Source organism: Phacochoerus africanus, chromosome 14 (assembly GCF_016906955.1).
Source record: "Phacochoerus africanus isolate WHEZ1 chromosome 14, ROS_Pafr_v1, whole genome shotgun sequence".
Taxonomy (NCBI): Eukaryota; Metazoa; Chordata; class Mammalia; order Artiodactyla; family Suidae; genus Phacochoerus; species Phacochoerus africanus.
This window is the reverse complement of record NC_062557.1, coordinates 21,454,776-21,476,142: the sequence shown is the minus strand read 5'-3', so window position 1 is coordinate 21,476,142 and position 21,367 is coordinate 21,454,776. Positions and strand designations below refer to the sequence as shown.

General features: G+C 45.3%; 2 protein-coding genes across 2 annotated transcripts; both read right to left on the bottom strand.

Annotated features, from left to right (window-relative positions):
* Window positions 1–11,513: 11,513 nt before the first annotated feature.
* On the bottom strand, window positions 11,514–12,596 carry KRTAP29-1 (keratin associated like protein 29-1). Its single transcript, XM_047756790.1, has one exon. It carries the CDS (start codon window positions 12,594–12,596, stop codon window positions 11,514–11,516), a length of 1,083 nt encoding a protein of 360 aa, XP_047612746.1.
* A 6,007-nt stretch (window positions 12,597–18,603) lies between these two features.
* LOC125115048 (keratin-associated protein 16-1) lies at window positions 18,604–20,551 on the bottom strand. The gene is made up of 2 exons (XM_047758784.1): window positions 20,017–20,551; window positions 18,604–19,905 (listed from the first exon to the last, which is right to left on the bottom strand). Exons 1-2 carry the CDS (start codon window positions 20,549–20,551, stop codon window positions 18,911–18,913), a joined length of 1,530 nt encoding a protein of 509 aa, XP_047614740.1. The 3' UTR covers window positions 18,604–18,910.
* Between the last annotated feature and the right edge of the window lie 816 nt (window positions 20,552–21,367).

The following is a 21,367-nucleotide window of genomic DNA, read 5'->3' as shown; positions in this document are numbered from 1 at the left end:
TGAAGGCGTTAAACAATCTCTCTCTCAGCTATTGCTCAATTACTAATTATATAATGTGGAATGTATGATTATTGCCATTGTTGTTTGTAATAGCATTTACAGCATTTTCTGTGTTTCAAATCATTGAGTCTTCATTCTGTTTAGAGCCTGAATTGCTGCTTTCTCCTCTTCCTCTTGCTCTAAACCAGTAAAAAAAAAATATTTTTTTTTGCTTTTTATGGCCGTTCCTGCAGCATATGGAGGTTCCCAGGCTAGGGGTCGAATCGGAGCTACAGCTGCTGGCCTACACCACAGCCACAGCAATGCAGGATCTGAGCCACATCTACAATCTACACCACAGCTCACGGTAATCCCAGATGCTTAACCCACTGCGCGAGGCCAGGGATCCAGCCTGCAACCTCATGGTTCCTAGTTAGATTCATTTCCCCTGGGCCATGATGGGAACTCCTAAACCAGTAAATATTAACTTGCTGTGTACCGTCAGCTGGACCTCCTTGCACTGAGTGACACACTCTTCCTTCTCTCTCTTTCCTGATAGTTCAGTTCAACAGTGTCAGCTCCTTTCCTGACGGTTTAACATGCATGTAAAAAAGCCTACATACATTTATTCCTCTGGTGAAATGAGATATTATCGGGGAATAAGCAGGATTCGATTCAAGAAAGCACACATTAGTCTTCACTGGCCTTGTCAGAAAGTTGGGCTTTATGGCACCCAGCAAGAGTTTGGGTTTGAAATTGGATGGGCGTAAGGGTCTCCATCTCATCCTCCACCCCTGCTGCTTATCTGAAAAATTGGTTAATATTTCCACCTCTGAAAAGTGCTTATAATTTGTTTCCTACTCACTGTGGCCATTTGAATGGTCTTATTTGCTCCATTGGGAAATACCTTTGTTGCAAAGAAGACCATTCAAATGACCACAGTGTGCAGAAAACAAATTATAAGCACGACGAAGATGCGTGAAAGAGAGACAATTTAGAGGTGGAAAAAATCAACCAATTTTTAAGATAACAAACTTTACTCATCTTGCATGTCCTGTAGTGATCTAGATGGTGTGTGCAAGGTGTTTTTCATGAACCCTTCGATTTAGAGGATATTTTGTATTTTCCAGAAAATTCTTCCACTCTATTCCTGCACACAAAGACAAGAGGCCAAATTTGAAGATTTGGGGTTCAGACTATGACCTCCACTCTGAGCTGCCTTAGAGTATGAGTAAGGAGCCCATCTAAAGAGCAACTGTCTGATTTTGTCTGTAACCGTTTTAGGCGATAGAGCATCAAATATTTCTCCAGCTCCAGCCAAGTTCAGGGCATTGCCCAGAAGTTTCTGAGAAAGGGGATTATATGAGGGAATTGACTTCCTGATGTCCCGGGACTATTATTACAAGATGAACCCATTTATATGGACAAACTGAGGTCAAAAAATAACACTAAGTGCCTTGCATCACACAGATGGGAACATTCTACGTGTTGTGTGGACCCACAGCATTTTTTTTACGTGTATCTTTTGTGTCATTTCCATTGCCTTCCATTCTATTTTCCTATTCATAGCCACCGAAATAACTCCCTACGGAGCTTTAGTTTCAAAATTGATCTTTGTAAGGGTGCCTCAATCATCACACAGATTCTTTTGCCCCTAATCATCTTTACCAAAGTCCATTATGCCGCCCTCACATTTGGGATTATGAAGATAAGATAAATAATTTAAAAAAAACTTTTGCTCTTTAAGAATGGAATTTCTCAGGACAAGTCCGACGTGTTCCCTTAGTTGTTAAATGGCTATCAAAAGAATCAGAAAAAAATGACAGGCAAAATTTCATTCTGAAAGACACCAGTAGAAAGAATGGCTTAAATTGTCTTAATTCTTTTAAAAAATGTTTTCCTGAGTGTAATTATTATCTTAATGTCTTTTAAAATACTTTCCAGTATATAAAGATTCAAGAGAGAGTTGTGTATGAGGACTTGATAAAAAGAGAAGCTAGGTAGGCCATATGTCAGTTTGAAATATAGGAAATTTTTATTTTTGTGAATCAAAAATAATTGCGTATCTGAGGAGTGACAGAAATAGCTCCTACAGGAGGACAGATGCCACCACATTCAAATCCCAGCAAATTTCTTGGTGGGGACTAACTTTCAGTAATTTAATTAAACAGAAAAGTTCATGGGATGGGCATTAAACAGGAACAGTACACAGCCATGAGAAAAAAAAATGAAGGGAGCTCTAGATGCTTACACAGGAAAAAAAAATAGAAAACATATGGAAAAATATATTTTTTATAAAATGATCATAAGCAGAGTAAGGATGGCATCAAATAGGACAAAAGTCTATTACTTTGTGTGGATAATCTTGTGTTTTTACTGAGATATAGAAATCAATGCTCCTTTTTAATTTCTATTCTATCCTTCAAATAGGGAAAGTAACCTGCCATCTATAAAGGAAAAGAGAAGAAACCCAAGGTTGGGGCATAATAAATGGAAACCAATGGTTTGCCCCAGGGGAACAGGATTTGTGGAAAGTTTGGGTGAACCAAGGCTTTCCATTTTTTGTTCATACATGGATTTCTACCTCAAACATGAGTATTTTTATAATAAAAGGCAAAGGGAGATTGTAATTTTCCTTCTGAACTAAATGGGGAAACCTGCAACAGTGACCAAGAGAATTTAACTCTTCTTGATTCACATAAGTAAATCAAACTTTATTTCAAAATAACCCCAAGACATTTAACATGAAGTAAACGCCTCAGTGTGCTCCTGCATGATGCATTTGCATTCCACTCTTCACCCAACTCAAGATTTATGAGCTGTCAATATGTCAGCATCTGGCAACGAAAATCCCAGGCTTTTAAAAGCTGTCTGTCCTGCTTAGTTCATGCTGAGACCTGGAACGAGATAAGATCTGAGATCTCCCTGTGGACCGCAGCACAAAGAATGTGAAAGTTATGCTAGAGAGACTCTTATTTGGTGCCGGTTTTTTCAGACAATGGAGAACAGTCAAATTGAAAAAGTAACTAAACATTTACAAGGACGAATAGACTTTACAAATGCCTAGATTCTCAAAATAAACTCATCACTGTATGCTGTTCACATTATGCCCCAGAGCACTCAGAGACTGGAACCACATATTGATTTTTTTTTTTTTTGTCTTTTGTTGTTGTTGTTGTTGTTGCTATTTCTTGGGCCGCTCCCGCGGCATATGGAGGTTCCCAGGCTAGGGGTTGAATCGGAGCTGTAGCCACCGGCCTACGCCAGAGCCACAGCAACTCGGGATCCGAGCCGCGTCTGCAACCTACACCACAGCTCACGGCAACGCCGGATCGTTAACCCACTGAGCAAGGGCAGGGACCGAACCCGCAACCTCATGGTTCCTAGTCAGATTTGTTAACCACTGCGCCACGACGGGAACTCCACATATTGATTTTTTTTAAGCAGGACAAGGAAGGATTTATTACCTGTAGCAAGTAAAGAGAACACCGGGGGATCTTTCCCAAAGCTCTGTCTCCCAATATTAATTTTGAGAAATCTTAGAGCACAAGAGATGCTGAATGTGGTGAGACAAGCAAGTGTCATTCCATTTTCAAGTTTCTGCGAATCATAGAATGGGTTGTTGAAAAGACCATTGCAGGAGTTCACATCATGGCACAGCGGAAACAAATCCGACTAGGAACAATGAGGTTGCAGGTTCGATCCCTGGCCTCGCTGAGTGAGTTAAGGATCCAGCGTTGCCGTGAGCTATGGTGTGGGTTGCAGACGGGCTCAGATCGGGTGTTGCTGTGGCTGTGGTGTAGGCCAACAGCAGTAGCTTGGATTAGACCCCTAGCCTGGGAACTTCCATGTGCTGTGAGTGCAGCCAAAGGGAAAAAAAAAAAAGACCATTGCAAATCCCTATAAAAAAGAACATGGGACCACTTCGACCAAGTCCTATCAAATCATTTAGCTTTTTACTTTTGCCAGGTTAGTTGATCCACAAAATACTGTGGAAAATGAATCTGGATTTCAGCAGAATAATTAAAAAGGACTCTCGTGATATCTTATGATGAGGGTGCAGAAATACAGACTGAATTCAATGAAAATTGCCAAGACATGTCTCATTTCCAATGATAGTATCTCACTTCATCCAATAATAGTAAACTCTTGACCCTAAAAAGCTGAACAAGAGATATACAAGTTAGACAGACAGCTTGGGGCAAGTCCAGCAGGTAGCCTTTTCTGCAGATACTCAAATCATCTGGAGTTTGCTAAGGAGGAAGCACTGTGGCTAACTCAGACTCAAATTAAAGAGTCGCGTATCTGAAGCTGAGATTAAATCTGAACCTAAAGAGCTCCCTCTTCCATACAATAACAATAAGGATATCAGTATGGCTAGAGTAGGAATATGAACTCAGCAACAGGCATGCAAAGATAGGAACCAACAATATCAACACACCGACCAGGAAAGCATTTGAGGAGTGATGGAAATGACCCCTCCAGGAAACACATGCCACTTCACTAAATAGGTACTTATTTAAATCCCAGCAAATGTCCTGATGAGGCTGAGATATCTAACTTAAAGACTAATACTTAATTATATCATCAGGCAGACATAGCCTGGGGGGAATGTGGGTTATCCTCCAAAGAGGAAGCTGACTATTACACATCTTAGACTGATTTTTAAAAAAGCTAGATCTCGAGTTAGGCGCTGACGATGTCCCTTTTAAAGGAATATTGAATCATTGGAAAGTGCTTTGAGGAGAGCAACGATTCTGGATGTGAAACCAGAATTCAAATCACATAATGACGACCAGAGGTGGCCAATGACAATCACCCAAGAGAAAAGAACACCTTTGAAGGAAGGGAATGCCCTAGTGTCTCCAGATAGGGAGATTTCTATCTGCAGAAGATGGATTCAATGTATCTTGTGTGGTTTTATGCCATCAAGAAACAAGATCAATCATGGAAGCCATGGATGCTAATTTAGGCAAAAATAAGTGAAAACTCCTTCTTGGGGCTGTCCAGAGAAGCAGAGGGTTTCCTCAGGAGATGGAGTGTCCTACTGTCTGGAGAAGGTCAAGCATAGACTGAAATAAAAATAATATGGATATCACATAAGGATTGCATAAATAAGTGGGTAATTTGGCCAACTGATTTACAAGATTCCTTACGCTGTTAAAATCTCATGAAGGCAGTGATCATCCAGGCTTCACTGTCCTGAATTTTGATGAAGGCGAGGCATGACAGAAAATCTGCTGCTCAGAATGGCTCTGCCATCAGAAGTTCTCCCCTCTCCTCCTTCCAAATCTTTGGTTGCTTCGACGTTCACACCATCACATTTTACTACCCTTGCCCTTCCTTTTGACTGTTTTCTGTCAGTTTCCGGGGACTTCCACTTATTTATTTGTAGATCCCTGTCTTTCTCGCCTACTCCATAGCTTGATGTTTATGTTTAGTGAATTCAACTTTCATAAGAATAATTTATCTAACATCTCGACGTCTCAGTTCCTGACTTCTTCACTAGCGATGAGCTTTATCTTCATTCCGTGTCAGTCACTCGCTACCAGGATAATTTCCTGAACCGCATCATCCCAAAGACAGAGGCCACTTGATGAGATCTGAATAAGGAATCAACCTTTTTTTTTTTAAGTATAATTGATGGACATCATGTTAATTTCAGGTGTACAATCTAATGATTCAACATTTTTATATTTTGTGCAATGACCAACATCATAAGCCTAGTTATCATCCATCACCACACTGGGTTGCAAACATTTTTTTCTTATTATGAGAACTTTATAGATCTAGTCTCTTAGCAACCTTCAAATATACAATGGAATATTGTTAACTATAGTTACTATACTGTAAATTGCATTCCCATGGCTTTACTTTATAACGGGAAGTTTGTACCTTTTCACTCCCTTCACCCATCTCACCCAGTCTCTTTCTTTTTTATAGCATTTAATCAACTTCCTGCCAAGCCATCTTTCAAAGTCATAAGAAATACCATACATAGTAATCAGGAAAGGTCTTTCTTTCTCAATGATATTAATTTTTATAAAACAGGTATATTAAAAACACCAAGGAAGAACACATTCTCAGATCTGGGGAGACTTCTGTCTACATAAAAGCCCAGCCTCTACTCCTGACACCATGACGTGCTGCTCCCTTTTTTACCAGCCTGCCTACTGCAGGACCACCTGTTCCAAGACCACTTGCGGTCAGCCAACTTGCAGTGGTCCACTCACTGCCCGACTTACTGCAGACCCAGTATCTGCTGCTCCCTCTTGGGGTAATCCCTCTCAAAAAAAAAAAAGGTGCCATTCTGTTGCAGCAGGGGAGCTAACTGACAATTCGCCCCCCTATCTGAAAAAGCAGCTGTGTGCCTTTTCAGTTCTGCTCTCCTCATACCATCCTTCTTGTAATTATGCAGCAACTACATGCCCTATGTCCAAGCCAGCAGCTCTGCTAATCCTGCCCCAAGCATTGCTTATCAGTTTCTCTTCTGTAACCTGGCTTGCTCAGTTTCTTAGGCAGGAACGCTGTCTGCTCGGGGAAGGGGGAGTCTGGGCTGCTTACATGGGAAAAACAACCTGTATGGTATAAAAGCTGCTGAGAACAAAGACCTGGTGCTCAGATTCTGGAGGTGACTCCTCTGAGCCTGCACCGGTGCTGAATAAACCTCGCTTTTCCGCATCTCCGAGTGCTGTTTGTCTCCTGCTGCCGCCACGGTTTCTGCAGTTTCTGCAACACGGTGAGGCGTGGAATCTACATAGAAATGCCACCTTTAGGCATGCTGGTTAACAGTCCCAGCTAAGCCTAGCTTTCAAGTCAAGCCCAGACACCGTGCGTGAAAGTGAAGAAGGCTCTAGATGATTCTAGCCCCTAGCCACATAAACATTTCCATCTGAAGTCCTAGACAGCAGAGATTATAGACAAGCCATCATGGCTAGGTGAATTCCTAATCCACAGATTCCGTGAATATATGGGAAACTGAAGAAAGGAGAATCTTGGTCATGCATTGGCAGAAAGTTTAGAAACAGTGTCACCTACAGTTCTGTGGAAAGTAGAAAAACTGCCTGATCAACTGGGTGATCTAACTAAGACCATTTCCAAATAAAAGGTTGAAGGGGTTCTTTGATTTCCTCTTTTTCTTTTTTTAATAGTGAAATGTAAAAAGGAGAGAGAAAAATGGATCGAAGGCTGATAAAAAGAATCCTGAACTGGACTGTTTTGAAAATTCGCCGCTTCTCCAGATGGCAAATGATGCTAAAATTAAGAAATGACATCTAGGAGTTCCCGTCGTGGCGCAGTGGTTAACGAATCCAACTAGGAACCATGAGGTTGCGGGTTCAATCCCTGCCCTTGCTCAGTGGGTTAACGATCTAGCATTGCCGTGAGCTGCGGTGTAGGTTGCAGACGCGGCTCGGATCCCGAGTTGCTGTGGCTCTGGCGTAGGCCGGTGGCTACAGCTCCAATCTGACCCCTAGCCTGGGAACCTCCCTATGCCTCAGGAGCAGCCCAAGAAATAGCAAAAAGACAAAAAGAAAAAAAAAAAGAAAGAAAGAAATGACATCTAATAATATAACAAATCCGAAGTATTGCCAGAAAAGCATGGTATAAAAGATAAAGGGCCCGGATGTGACAGTAAGATCTTTTGTTAAGACCTGAGAAAGTCTAAGGTTGGGACATAAGGAATTTTGATTTCAGAAATGGAAAAAATTGGGAACAACTGGCTACAAAAGCCCCTCTAAAGATAATAAGGAAGGGATTCACAGATCTCCCAGAAAAAACAGTGGAGCTTCCAGATAAAACAATGCCTTTCCATTAAGGGCATTAACTGCTGCTAACCCAGCAGGGGCCCAAGGGTGAAAAGGGTTTATCTCAAAGTGATTTGGAGGCGTGACCTTCGTCTAATGGAGTAAACACCGACAAGGTTTGCGGGAGAGCCACACGTTTCTTAAAAGATCCCAAACGCAAAAACATGGCCAACTCAAACAGAAGGGTACAGAGACTATGGAATGAGAAGGCTTTGAACCTCCAGAATTCTGCCGGCAGGATAAAAACAACAACAACAACAAAAAAAACAAGGCTGATACTGCTGCTCAGCCATAAATCCATGCTACTTTTCATGAAAAGGATCATTCAGAGATCAGAGCCAAGAGCCCAAAGGCAGAGCCAAGAGCCATGGAAAATTGCATTGAAACCTAATCAAGGAACTCCCAACATTTGCCCAACTATATTTCAGAACGGGACCAGGGACTTCGGCGTGCAAAGCCTGTCAGAATTCCTGCTGTGGCTCAGCAGAAACGAGGCTGAGGATGCTCAGTGGGTCGGGGATCTGGAGTTGCAGGGAGCTGGGGTGCTTTCTACCTTCGTGAGTCTGTTTCTGTTTCGTAAATAAGTGCATTTGTATCCTACTTTAGATTCCACCTGAAAATGGCATCATGATATTTGGCTTTCTCTTTCTGACTTCCTTCACTTAGTACGATAATCTCTAGGTCCATCCATGTTGCTACAAGTGGCATGATTTCACACGTTTTTAAAGTTTTCCATTATATACACACACATCACATCTTCTTTCTCCACTCGTCAGAACATATACATCGTAAGTTCACTGTCACGTGGAAGCAGTTCGTAGTGCCCTAAAACAATCACAGTAGTATCAGAGATCACTGATTATAGATCACACCCACAACTACAATAATGAAAAAGTTTGAAATAGTGCAAGAATTACAAAATGTGACATAAAGACACACAAAATGAGCAAATGCTTTTGAAAAAAAAAAAAAAATTGGCACCGATAGGAGTTCCCGTTGTAGTGCAGCAGAAGCGAATCTGATTAATGTCCCTGAGGATGTGGGTTCGGTCCCTGGCCTCGCTTAGTGGGTCAGGGATCCGGCGTTGCTGTGAACTGTGGTGTAGGTCACAGACACGGCTTGGATCCTGTGTTGTTGTGGCTGTGGCACAGGCTGGCAGCTGTAGCTCCAATTCGACCCCTAGCCTGGGAACATCCATATGCCGCAGGTGCGGCCCTAAAAAGCAAAAAAAAAATAAAATAAAATAAAACTTGGCCCTGATAGACTTGCTTGACACAGGGCTGCCACAAACTTCCAGTTTATAAAAATTGCTATCTCTTTGAAGCACATTAAAGTGAACTGTAATAAAACAAGGCATGTCTGTATTTTTCTCAAAACATTCCTGTATTTTTAAAATTAGTGCCATATCCAGGACATAAATATAAATAAAGATTTAGTTATAAGCATGTTCAGGCTCAGCTGAACAATGTTTATAATAGGAGGTTCAGATGTTTGGGGAACAAGTTCCAGCAAACCTAAGGAGCTAATAAATGCTTGGTTATTTAAGCTGTTGCCAAGCATAGGAGGAAATACAAGGCTTCCGAACACACCTTCTACACTCGACATGTTTAAAACATGCGGTGTTGGCAAGTGGCCAGTGAAAAACACCTGCCAGTATGAAGGAGACATCCATAACTGGAATGAGAAAAAGAATAGGATAGACTTAGATGGCTTAAACAAACCCCAGAATGAGAGTTCCCTTCATGGCTCAGTGGTTAACAAACCTGACTAGGATCCAGGAGGTTGCTGGTTCGATCCCTGGCCTCGTTCAGTGGGTTAAGGATCCTGTGTTGCCCCGAGCTGTGGTGTAGGTCACAGATGCACCTCAGAAGTAGCTCCGATTCAACCCCTGGCCTGGAAATTTCCATATGCCACGGATGCGGCCCTAAAAAACAAAAAACAAAAAAAAAAGAAAAGAAAAAGAAAAGAAAAAAATTGCAGGATGATGGAATTCCTTTCGTGACTCAGCAGTGATGAACTCAACCAGGATCCGTGAGGATGTGGGTTTGCTCCCTGGCCTCTCTCAGTGGGGTAAGGATCTGGCATTGTGGTGAGCTGTGGTGTAGGCTGCAGACTCAGCTTGTGGTGCTGTGGGTGTGGTGTAGGCCGGTAGCTGCAGCTCTGATTCGACCCCTAGCCTGAGAACTTTCATATGCCAAGGGTGCGGCCTGAAAAAGGGAAAAAAAAGCAAAAAACATTACAGAATGAAATGTGAAGTTCCAGTGTGTTAACAATTCTAGTATTGATAAGCAAAGTATTTAAGGAGCTCTAACTCCTTAAATTTACCACGTAAGGGACTTTGTTGAAATTCCGTTCAGGACTGAGGTTAGATGCCATCACGGTCCAGAGCCTCATCCTACCTCCAGAGCGACAGAGGAATCTCCATGGAAGATGTGGAAGAGAGAATTTAAATAGGGTATCCATCAAAATATCATTTCTAGAAGACATTCCATCCATGGTAATTCTTTTGTGATGGCGAGGGCCCTCTCCCCCTTTTTCCTTCTTCGTAATTTTCTGTTTGGATTTCAGCTGCAAATAATTCAATCAGTTATATTTCTTAGGTGGTGCATTATCATTTTGGGTCCTTGCAAATTCCCTCTTAGGTGTTTTTTCTTTTTCTTTCTTTTTCTTTTTTCTTTTTTTTTTTTTTGGTCTTTTTGCCATTTCTTGGGCCGCTCCTGCGGCATACGGAGGTTCCCAGGCTAGGGATCCAATCGGAGCTGTAGCCACTGGCCTTCGCCAGAGCCACAGCAACGCAGGATCCAAGCAGCATCTTCCACCTACACCACAGCTCATGACAACACCAGATTCTTAACCCACTGAGCAAGGCCAGGGATTGAACCCGCAACCTTGTGGTTCCTAGTCAGATTCATTAACCACTGAGGCACGACGGGAACTCCTAGGTGTTTTTTCTTTATGTACTTACAGATACATTTAATTCCTGCTCACCTTATCCTATAGGCAGCTACTTTAGTCTGTTTTTTGTTTGTTAGTTTTTTCTTTTTATGGCTGTAACTGCAGCATATGGAAGTACCCCAGCTAGGGGTCAAATCAGAGCTGAAGCTGCCGACCTGCACCACAGCCACAGTAAGGCAGGATCCGAGCCTCATCTGTAACCTACATCACATCTCATGGCAACGCTGGATCCTAAACCTACTGAGCAAGGCCAGGGATAGAACTCGTATTCTCATGGACACTATGTCTTTTCTTAACCCACTGAGCTACAAACGGAAACTCCTATTTTACTCTGTTTAGTGCATATTCTCCAGCAGACAGACCTCAGACCTCACCTTCACCACCTTCTCTCCGGGGTCCCCAGCCTGCCAGCCCGTAGTTCAATCCATACTACAGATGTGGACTTTCCAGCCTCCATAATCGCATGACCTAATTCCTTTTAATGAATATATGTACTTATTATTTATATATTTAACGAATATATATATTATTTATATATTTAATGAATATATATATTATTTATATATTTAATGAATATATATGTATATAATATATAGGGTTAGGGTTAGGGTTGGCTGGATACGTTCCCCCATCAGCACCTGGGGGGAATATGAGGCTGGACTTGGAGTAAAGTTAGCAAGCAGCGGCATTTGTGCTTGGCAGGAGGCAGGCATACGGGGTGGCAGTGGACTTGTAGACACCATCATACCTCAGAGGAGGTGTGACGAATGTCCCTCAAGGAAGCTTGGCCTTACAGAAGCTGGAGTCCTGGCTGGGTGGGCAGGAGGTCGGCAAGCAGGTGCTGGCTCTGCAGAGACTTGGGGCAGTGTGTTGGAAGCAATTGGAGCCTCCACTGGATGATTTGTCAAAACCTGTCACACAGCAGACTGGTTGGCAAGAAGGAGATTTGCAGCCACTTTGATGGCAGGAAGTGGGTTCGCCACAGGTTGGTTGGCCAGAAAGCACAGTGCCACAGGAAGCTGGTTTGTAAGGGTTCTTGACAGAACAAGGTGGCTGGCAGTTAGCCACTGGCTGGCAGACGAAGGATATGGAAGGAGCTGGTTGGCAATGGAGGCTCTGGCAAGGGGAGGACGCCCAGCAAGTAGGGTTGCAAGAACTGAACACATAAGTAGAGAGCTGATAGGGAACAGACAGGCAGGGAACTGATTGGCAAGGCTTGAAAATGTAGCAGATAGGTTGGTAATACATTGAGGTAGAGGGCTGGTCTTCACCACTAATGGGTTGACATGAACCTGGTTGGCGGCAGGTTGGCTGGCATGGGCTTGCTGCACAGATGGTTGGTGGGCAAGATGCTTCTGGACAGGAGGTTCCTTCAGAGCAGGATGGCTCATAGGACCTAATGTCACAGCAGACCAGTTGGCCACAAGCTGCCTGGCATGATCCGGACAGGTAGACAGGCTCCTGGCAGGAGCTTTGCTGGGAGGGGCTGGCTTCGCCGCCCTTTGCTGCACCACTGGTGGACTCCAAGCATGAGGGCTGGCATGAGCTAACCGGACAAGGAGACTGACCAGTGCCAGATCCATAGCAGGTAGTACAGGAGCAAACGGGTTGGCATACAAAGCCCACACAAGAAGTTGCTGGACGGTAGGGAGGCTGGCAAGCAGCAGGTTCGCAGCCACTGGGGGCACTGCTGCAGAGCTGACAGTTTTCTTGGCATGTAACCAGTTGCCACGTTCTGCTCCTACAGGAACTAGGCAAACAGATAGCATCGCGGAAGCTGCCGTCCTTTGGGCAGATGGAGATGGTGGGCACAGCTGGAATGGCAGCAGCATTTCCAGGGCAAGAGTTGTCCACCATGGTGCCGGTGCTAACCTTGCCAGGAGGCTGCATCTCCGTCTACCTGGGCCTGAAAGACATCTAATCCGTAGGCGCTTTTATAGTCCTTTGCTGGGGGTGTTGGCAGGGCAAAGCATCTTTCCCTGTTATTGTTTCCACCCATTCGCATACAAACATCTGATTAGCAGGCTTCGGGAGTCTGGGAGGGGTCTCTAGTTTGAAAACTCGTCTGTTGAGTTGGGCGTTTCGTGGCTGAGTGTGGGCTCCTAGCCGCTGCTCCGGCTCTGGGCTGAGCTGTGTTTTTTAACAGCCTCCCCGAAGCAGACTTCTCCCCACACTAACCTCTCATCAAGAGGCCAGAGCCCAGCCAAAGCAGCCCGCTCTTCCGCCAGGAATGCAGATCCGCACCATTTAGACAACCAGGAAATGAAGCTCTGACCCAGTTGAGAGAGGATGATATCAGAGATGGCAAACAGAAAATCAGGTAGTGCATCCCAGGGACACTTCTGTGTCTCCACCTCTTGCTAGAACCTTCCTGTTTGGCTTTCCTGAAGCTCAGCTTTACTAGGACCACAAATACTACCTTTTAGCTTCCATTTATAGCATCCTTACTATGTACCAAGTCCTTGATTCCATTTTTTTCACTGAATCTTGGCAGTGATCCTAGTTAGTAGGCGCATATTGTCACCACTATGTCGAGTAGCAAAACGAATTCAGCGTTTAAATCATAGTCCCCAAATTATGGAAGTAAGGAGGGGTGGAAACAAAATTCAAACCCAGGTGGGCCAGACCCCCAAACCTCTGATCTCAACCACCTCCAGAGACCTCCCGACTTTGGAGGTAGAGGGGGAGAATTTAAGAGAGTGGTTAAACATTTGTACAGCAGCACTGGTTCATAGGCAGGTGGTCCAGGTCCTGTGCCGGGGATCATTTGCCCCCTCAGGGGCTATAATCCTCAGCCAGATCAAACTGGTATCCATACCCCCAAAGATAATCTTTTCTTTGGGAAATTTAAAACTGCAAAATGTTTCTTCAAGAAAGATTAAACTCCAGAGTTCCCATTGTGGTTCAGCGGGTTAAGAACCTGACATAGCCTCTGTGAGGATATGGGTTTGATCTCTGGCCTTGCTCAGTGGGTTAAGGATCTGGTGTTGCCATGAGCTACAGTGTAGGTCACAGATGCACCTCGGATGTGGCGTTGCCATGGCTATGGTGTAGGCCGGCAGCTGTAGCTCCAGTTTGACCCCTCACTCCACAACTTCCAGGTGTGGCCATTAAAAGAAAAAGAAAAAAAAAAGATGAAACTCATAATATGGAGTCAATAGTGTATGAAGTCTGTAAATACATATGAACCTATGTACAAAACAGAAACTTACAGACATCGAGAACAGGCTTATGTTTGCAAAGGGAGAGAGAGGAGGAAGTGGGATGGATGGGGAGTTTGGGGTTGGTAGATGCAAACTATTCCATTTAGAATGGATAAGCAGGGATTTCCCATTGTGGCTCAGCGGCAACAAACCTGACTAGTATCCATGAGGATGCGGGTTCCATCTCCGTCCTTGCTCAGTGGGTTAAGGATCCAGTGTTGCCATGAGCTGTGGTGTAGGTCACGAATGTGGCTCGGATCCCGCATTGCTGTGGCTTGTGGGGTAGGTCAGCAGCTACAGCTACGATTCGACCCCTAGCCTGGGAATTTCCATATGCTGCAGGTGTGGTCCTAAAAAAAAGACAGCAAAAAGAAGAAAGGATAAGCAATGAGGTCCTGCTGCACAGCACAAGCCACTATATCCAGTCTCTTGGGATAGAACATGATGGAAGATATTATAAGAAAAAGAATGTGTGTGTGTGTGTGTACGACTGGGTCACTTTGCTGTACAGCAGAAACTGATGCTGCCATGTAAATCAACTATAATTAAAAATTAATTCGATTTAAAAATATGTAAGGAGAGGAGTTCTGTCATGGCGCCGTGGAAACGAATCCGACTAGGAACCATGAGGTTGCGCGTTCCATCCCTGGCCTCGTTCTGTGGGTTAAGGATCCAGCATTGCTGTGAGATGTGGTGTAGGTCGAAGACACGGCTCAGATCTGGTGGTGCTGTGCCTGTGGCATAGGCCAGCAGCTGTAGCTTTGATTTGACCCCTAGCCTGGGAACCTCTGTATGCCGTGGGTGGGGCCCTAAAAAGCAAAATAAATAAATAAATAAATATATATATATATATATATATATGTGTGTGTGTGTGTGTGTGTGTGTGCATAGAAAAGAAAAAATAAAACACACCTAGAAGTGAAATAAGGACTTGGCTGCAAAGTGGGTTTTGTGTTAACTGCTTCCAAGAGAGATTCATGAGGCGCTTTGCCGAGTCTTCCTCTCTGCCTTTGGGCTGGTCCTGGCTCTGCATCATCAACCAACTCCAGCCTCCCACACCAGTCCACGTCCTGGCCTGGATCACGCTGGAGATACATGAAATGGAGCGATCGTGGGCTTGGGACACAGACAGGGGTGGTTTCCATTCCTGGTCCTGTGGCCAACTCACTGGGTTGGGCCTGTGAGCTCATCACCCAAGTGTTCCAAGTAGTGAGAGTTTATCAACTGCAGAGCTACGGTTCAGGTTATTTTTATTATTAGGGTCTGCCTAACAGTTACTGAAAAGGCTAGAAAGTCTAGAAATTACGTTCCAAAGTATCAGTGACAACATGCCTTCTCTTAGCTTTCGTTTTAAAAGGAAGAGAAATTTTTCTGTTCACAGCGATGCCTGAAAAACCCTTACCCTTGTTCCTAAAATTCCTCTCCTCAACCACTGCTTTTCTCAACATGGCATCGATCACTTCTTTTGTCCTCCATGTCATTGCTGTTCATTTCAGCATCTTGCAAAGTGCAGGGATCCCTGCACCATGTATGTTTTATGCCTGAAAGTCTACATCCCAAAACTCTCATCTCTCAAGAGGAAATGCTTGTGGTCGTACTAAATAGGTCTATCAAAACAGGAACAGGAACATGTTTGAGAAAGCGTGTCAGAAGTTCCCATTGTGGCTCAGCAGTAACGAGCCCCAAGTATGATCCATGAGGACACAGGTTCCATCCCTGGCCTCGCTCAGTGGGTTAAGGATCCAGCATCGCCATGAGCTGTAGTTTAGGTCACAGATGCAGCTCGGCTCCCACATTGCTATGGCTATGATGTAGGCCAGAAGTTGAAGCTCAGATTTGACCCCTAGCCTGGGAACTACCATATGCTGCGGGTGTGGCCCTAAAAAGCCAAAAAAAGAAAGAGAGAGAGAGAGAGAGATGGAGAGAAAGAATGTAAATTTCAATCTGAAAAAGATACCAATGCCCTATACCCATACTTACAATTTTATTGTTTCAAAGCAATCTTTTTTTTTTTTAAGGCCACTTGTGCAGCATATGGAAGTTCCCAGGTTAGAGGTCGAATCATAGCTGCAGCTGCCGGCCTACACCACAGCCACAGCAGCACAGGATCCTTAAGCCACTGAGCGAGACCAGGGATCGAACTCGCTTCCTCACAGTTACGAGTCAGGTTCATTACCACCAAGCCACAACGGGAACTCCCAAAGCAATTCATCTTTTCATCCTTTTTTCTCTTGTTCTGCTCTTGTCTCCTTTCCTCTTAAAGAAACATCTTAATAGGTTGGGAAAAAGGTACAAACTTTCAGCTCTAAGATGAATAAGATGAGGATTTAATGTAGAGCATGGTGATCATAGCTGATAACGCGTATTGTATAATTGAAATTTGCTAAAAGGACTTAAATAGCCTTATACAAAAAAAAAAAAGATAAATGATGTGAGGTGATGGATGTGTTAATTAATTAGATGGGTGGAATCCTTTCACCATATATATATATCAAATCATCGCAATGTATACTTTATCTCACAGTTTTATTTGTCAATTATTCCTGAATAAAGCTGGGGGCGATAAACCTCTGAATAGAAACAAAAATTTGCCTTGAAAAAAAAAAAAGAAAAAATTCCCTTTTGCCATGATTCAAGGCACTCAAGACATCTAGTGTATCACCAAGAGCTCTTGTGATCACACCAAGAAATAAGTCATGGCATGAAAACGCAAACTTGGACAAAACAGGGTTTTAGTCATTTGTATATTAGTCCTAGCTGTGACTATCCTGAATTCTGTGGTTGTCATTCCCTTGTGGATAGACAGATAGAGAGACAGACAGACAGATAATTACAGATATCTACACATTAGATACAGATATAATATGTATTTTATAATGTGTGTCTTTGTGTGTATATATACATGTATGTATATTCATACATACATGTATTATGTATATGCGTGTGTGGTTTTTGAACTTTAAATACATACATGATCTCTGGGCCTTGTTTATATCAATAAACATTACATTGGTAAGGTTCACCCATTTTGCTGCATGTGGCCAATGTCCAGTTGCTTTCACTACAACATAATATTCTATTATGTGAGTGAATATACCACAACTTTCTTATCTCTGTTGATAGACCTTTGAATTGTTTGTTTATTCTTCATCTACAAAATGGAGAAAAAGAAATCATACCTTACAGAATTTATGTGATTTACATGAAACACTGAGTCTGTGCTGGGCACAGAGATTTAAAAACCTGGACAAATCTTCTTTTGACTCTGAAAGGAGATAGAGATTAAATCCCAATGGCCTAGTGAGATGGTTACTTCAAGGCCAATGTGCAGGATGTTTCAGTTTTGACTTTCTCCCTCTGCCAATTGCCTAACCCAATGGTTCTCCCACAGGGATGATTTATACCCTCCCCCCACCAGGGGGATGTTCGCCAATGTCTGGAGATATTTTTGGTCAACACACTCAGGAGATGCTTCTAGCATCTAGTCTGGTGAGGCCAGAGATATTGCTAAATATCCTACAATGCAAAGAACAGTCCCCACCACAAAGAATTATCCAGCCCCAAATGTCAATGACGCCAAATTTGAAAAGCTCTGGGCTACCCTCTCTTGTGATTAGGATAGCCCAAGCTGCACTTTGAGGACAAGGACTAGCCATTCAATCTATCGCACTAAATGCAAGGGGGGACTACTTTGAAGAGACCCTGTCTTTGGATATTGTAAGAGGATATGTATCGACTTTACGCAAAGAGTATGTCCTACAGGAACTAAGAAAACATATCAAAGCTCTTGCATAAGAAATCCAGCTTACCTTTCTTACTGTAAGCATGACCTCCCCAATTGTTTTCATCCCATTGTGGCCCCAGAAGCCACTGGCATCCCCCCTCAGTCTCCCTATATCCAAGTCCATGTTCCCCCATTCAGCATTCTGCACCAAGGCCAGAAGGATATTCCAAAACCCAGTGGTCACATCACTGCCCTGCATATGGTCCCTCAATGCCTTCATGTCAGCTCTGCACAAGACGCCTCTGTCTAGCATGCAAGGCTGGATGAGGGTGGGTCACTGTCTACCTATCTGATCTCAGAGTCCATCACTTCTCTAAGAACACCTCTGCCCCAGCTTTGCCTGCTAAACAGTGTGCTCACAGTCCCATTCATTTGTATATATTTCCTCTGCTTGGTAAGCTCTTCCTTCCTGGTTCCTAACTGGTTAATTCCTACTTGTGCTGCAAGACTCAGCTTCCCCTAAGAAGTCTTCCCTGTCTCCCCATGCCCTGCTGAGTTCAAAGCACTCTATGCTTGCCTCTAACCCAGGACTCAGGACAATGGGACTCATTGTCTCCCTGCCTGTCTCCCCATCAGAGATTAAGCTTCCTGAGAGTGGGGTTGAAATGTTTGGCTTCCCATTCCTAGAACCCAACCTGGTCCCTGGCACCTAAGAGGTCTCTACTAAATCTTGTTGGATGGAAGGATGGATGGATGGGTGGGTAAAGGGATGAGTGAATGATGCTGACCTCCAAGATGAAGCAAGTCAGCTGATGAGAATAAGAAGTGAACAAGAGAGCAATGAGAACAGCGTGTCACTTCAGCTTGGATGTGTTTATTGGACAGTTAAACATCTTTATGCCATGGAAGAGGTTCCCAAGAAAGAGGAGCACACACAGCAAGGAAGCATCTTCATGAGGACAGAAAAAAAATTATGCCAGGAAAGAGATTTGAGATGATGTGGCAAAGCAACCTTTCTCAGCTCGATGGCAGCAGCAGACAGGATCCCAGAATGTCCCCCGGCTCACTCCCAGGAGGCTTTCATTTGGACCGTGGGGACACTGACATTTCTGATGAGTTATTTGAAGCAGATGGCGAGTGATGGTGCAAAAGGAAAGAGATTCTAAGTCAGAATGAGCTTTCGGGATGGAGGTCAAATTTTCCATGGAGGTACCAATGGCAGGAATTTGTGGACCAAGGCCAGGTCAGCAGTTGGCAGGCTTGGCGGCCGCAGGTTGGCTGGATGCAGCCTCAGGGGTGGTTGGGCTGGTGGGCTTGGCCTCAGTGGGTTGGCAGGGACTGGCATCTGAGACCTCTGACTTGCAGGGCGTTGACTCACAATCCGGTTGACTGGAAGTGGACTTTTTGCAATCCCGTGTGCAGGATTTGGCACAAGATAGGCGGGAGCAGACCGGGCGGTAAGAGACAGAGGTGACACAGGCCGGGCGGCGCAGAAAGGAGTAACATGGGCGGTAGCAGGCCGGGCGGTAGGAGATGGATGTCAAGCATGGCTGCCTGTAGGTGACGGGCCCAGAGCAGATCGGGCGGCAGATGGGGCGGTAGGAAATGGAAGTCGTGCAAGGTTGTTTGCAAGAGCTGGGTATGTAGAAAGTTCGAGAGCAAGTTGGCTGGCAGATGGCAGATGCAGAAGACCCCGGACGGCTGCAGAGGGGTCGACAGGATGCAGACTGGCAGGAAACGGGCTCACAGCAGATGGACCGACTGCGCTTAACTACGTAGCAGGTAGGCTGACATGGCCTGGGCACACAGACTTTTGGCAAGCAGGGGCTGGGCTCAGAGCAGATGGGTTGGCAGATGCTGGAGACGCAGCAAGAGGGCTCCTGGCAAGTGCTGGAAACACAAGGTGGCTCGCAAGGGCTTGGGACACAGCAGACCGGGCGGACACAGACAGGCTCACAGACCAGAGATACGCCGGTGGTTGGCTGGCAGATGCTGGGCTCCGAGCAGGATGGCTCACAAGGACTGGAGTCACAGCAGACAGACTGGCAGCTATTGGGCACAGAGCAGACAGATGGAGAGCAGCTTGGCCTGGGGCACACGGGCTGACAGCAAGCAGGCTCACAGATCACTGGCTGGCAGGAAGTAGGCACAGTGCAGACAGCTGGCTGGCAGCAGCTGGGTTTGCAGAGGATGGTCTGGCAGGAAGTGGGTACACAGAGGACTGGTTGGCAGGAAGGGGCTTTGCAGCACCCAGGCTGGGCACAGCTGCTCACAGGGCAGGTGGGTTCACAGATGGTGGCCTCGCAACATACGGGCTGGGCACAGCAGCTCACAGAACAGGTGGGCTCACAGATGGTGGCCTCGCAGCACACGGGCTGGGCAAAGCTGCTCACGGAACAGGTGGGCTCACAGATGGTGGCCTCGCAGCACACGGGCTGGGCACAGCTGCTCACGGGGCAGGTGGGCTCACAGATGGTGGCCTCGCAGCACACGGGCTGGGCACAGCTGCTCACGGGGCAGGTGGGCTCACAGATGGTGGCCTCGTAGCACACGGGCTGGGCACAGCAGCTCACGGGGCAGGTGGGCTCACAGATGGTGGCCTCGCAGCACACAGGCTGGACACAGCAGCTCACGGGGCAGGTGGGCTCACAGATGGTGGCCTCATAGCACACGGGCTGGACACAGCTGCTCACAGAACAGGTAGGCTGACAGCCCTGTGAGCCACAGCTGGATGATCCACAGCTATCTTGACAAGTCACCAATTGCCACGTCTGGCTCCGGCAGGAACTGGGCAAGCAAATTGGCCCACTGCAGCTCACCTCAGTGGAGCAGAGGGATATGGCTGGCACTGAGGGGCATTTCCTAGAACAGCAGTTTCCAGACATGGTGAAGGTACCTCTGCCCCCTCGTGAGCACTGAGAGGTTGCTGCCTGACTGGGACAGCACTCCGGGGCCCTCACTTTTATACCCCTACTTCCTGGCACGTGCTGTTTTGAGCCCCTGCATCTTTTCCTCATTGCTGTTTGGGCCAGTTTGCGGAGGAGCAGCTTATTAAGTCCATGTTTGTTGATCTGGAAGTTGTATCTACTCATAAGGGAGCTGTTTGTTTACTGACTTGCTAAAGTGGGACTCCTCAGAGCTACAGGTCATCTTGAAATAAGTACCATCGCCTCCAAGCTGAATGGTCTGTGTTTCTGGGCCTCAGGAACAAGGGGAGAGGAAAGGAACGTATAATTTAAGCATCATCTCGTCCTTTGCACCGGGCCCTGGGCTGGACACAGAGGACACCCACACGAATAAGATCGACTCACTCCCATGGATCCCACTCTCTGCTGGGCAAGCATACAAGCAAACTCATTGCAATGCAACAATAAACTCAACAGTAGACTAAAGGGAATAGCAGAGAGGAGCAGTGATGTGCTCTGTGGGAGAGGGGATATCTGGGTTGCGTTTTGGGGGGGCCACACCCATGGCATGCAGAAGTCCCAGTGCGGGAATCAAACCCACCTCACAGCAGCACTGTAGTGACAAAGCTGGACCCTTAACCCACTCAGCCGCAAGGGAACTTCTGGGCTGCATTTTAAATGACTGCACTTCACGGCAACAATCTCACTTAAAACCATCACAAGTCCTGTGAGTCAGGGATTCATCTCCCCCCACTATGGGTGAAGAGAAAGAAAGGGAGTTAGAATCAGAGAGTT

Excerpts from the sequence above, each read along its gene's own strand:
- KRTAP29-1 (XM_047756790.1), bottom strand. The coding sequence starts at position 12,596 with ATGGTGGACAACTCTTGCCCTGGAAATGCTGCTGCCATTCCAGCTGTG.
- LOC125115048 (XM_047758784.1), bottom strand. The coding sequence starts at position 20,551 with ATGTCTGGAAACTGCTGTTCTAGGAAATGCCCCTCAGTGCCAGCCATA. Across the intron at positions 19,906-20,016 it reads GTGCTGCGAGGCCACCATCT|CCCCTTCCTGCCAACCAGTC; the intron begins GTGAGCCCACCT and ends GGTGCTGCAAAG.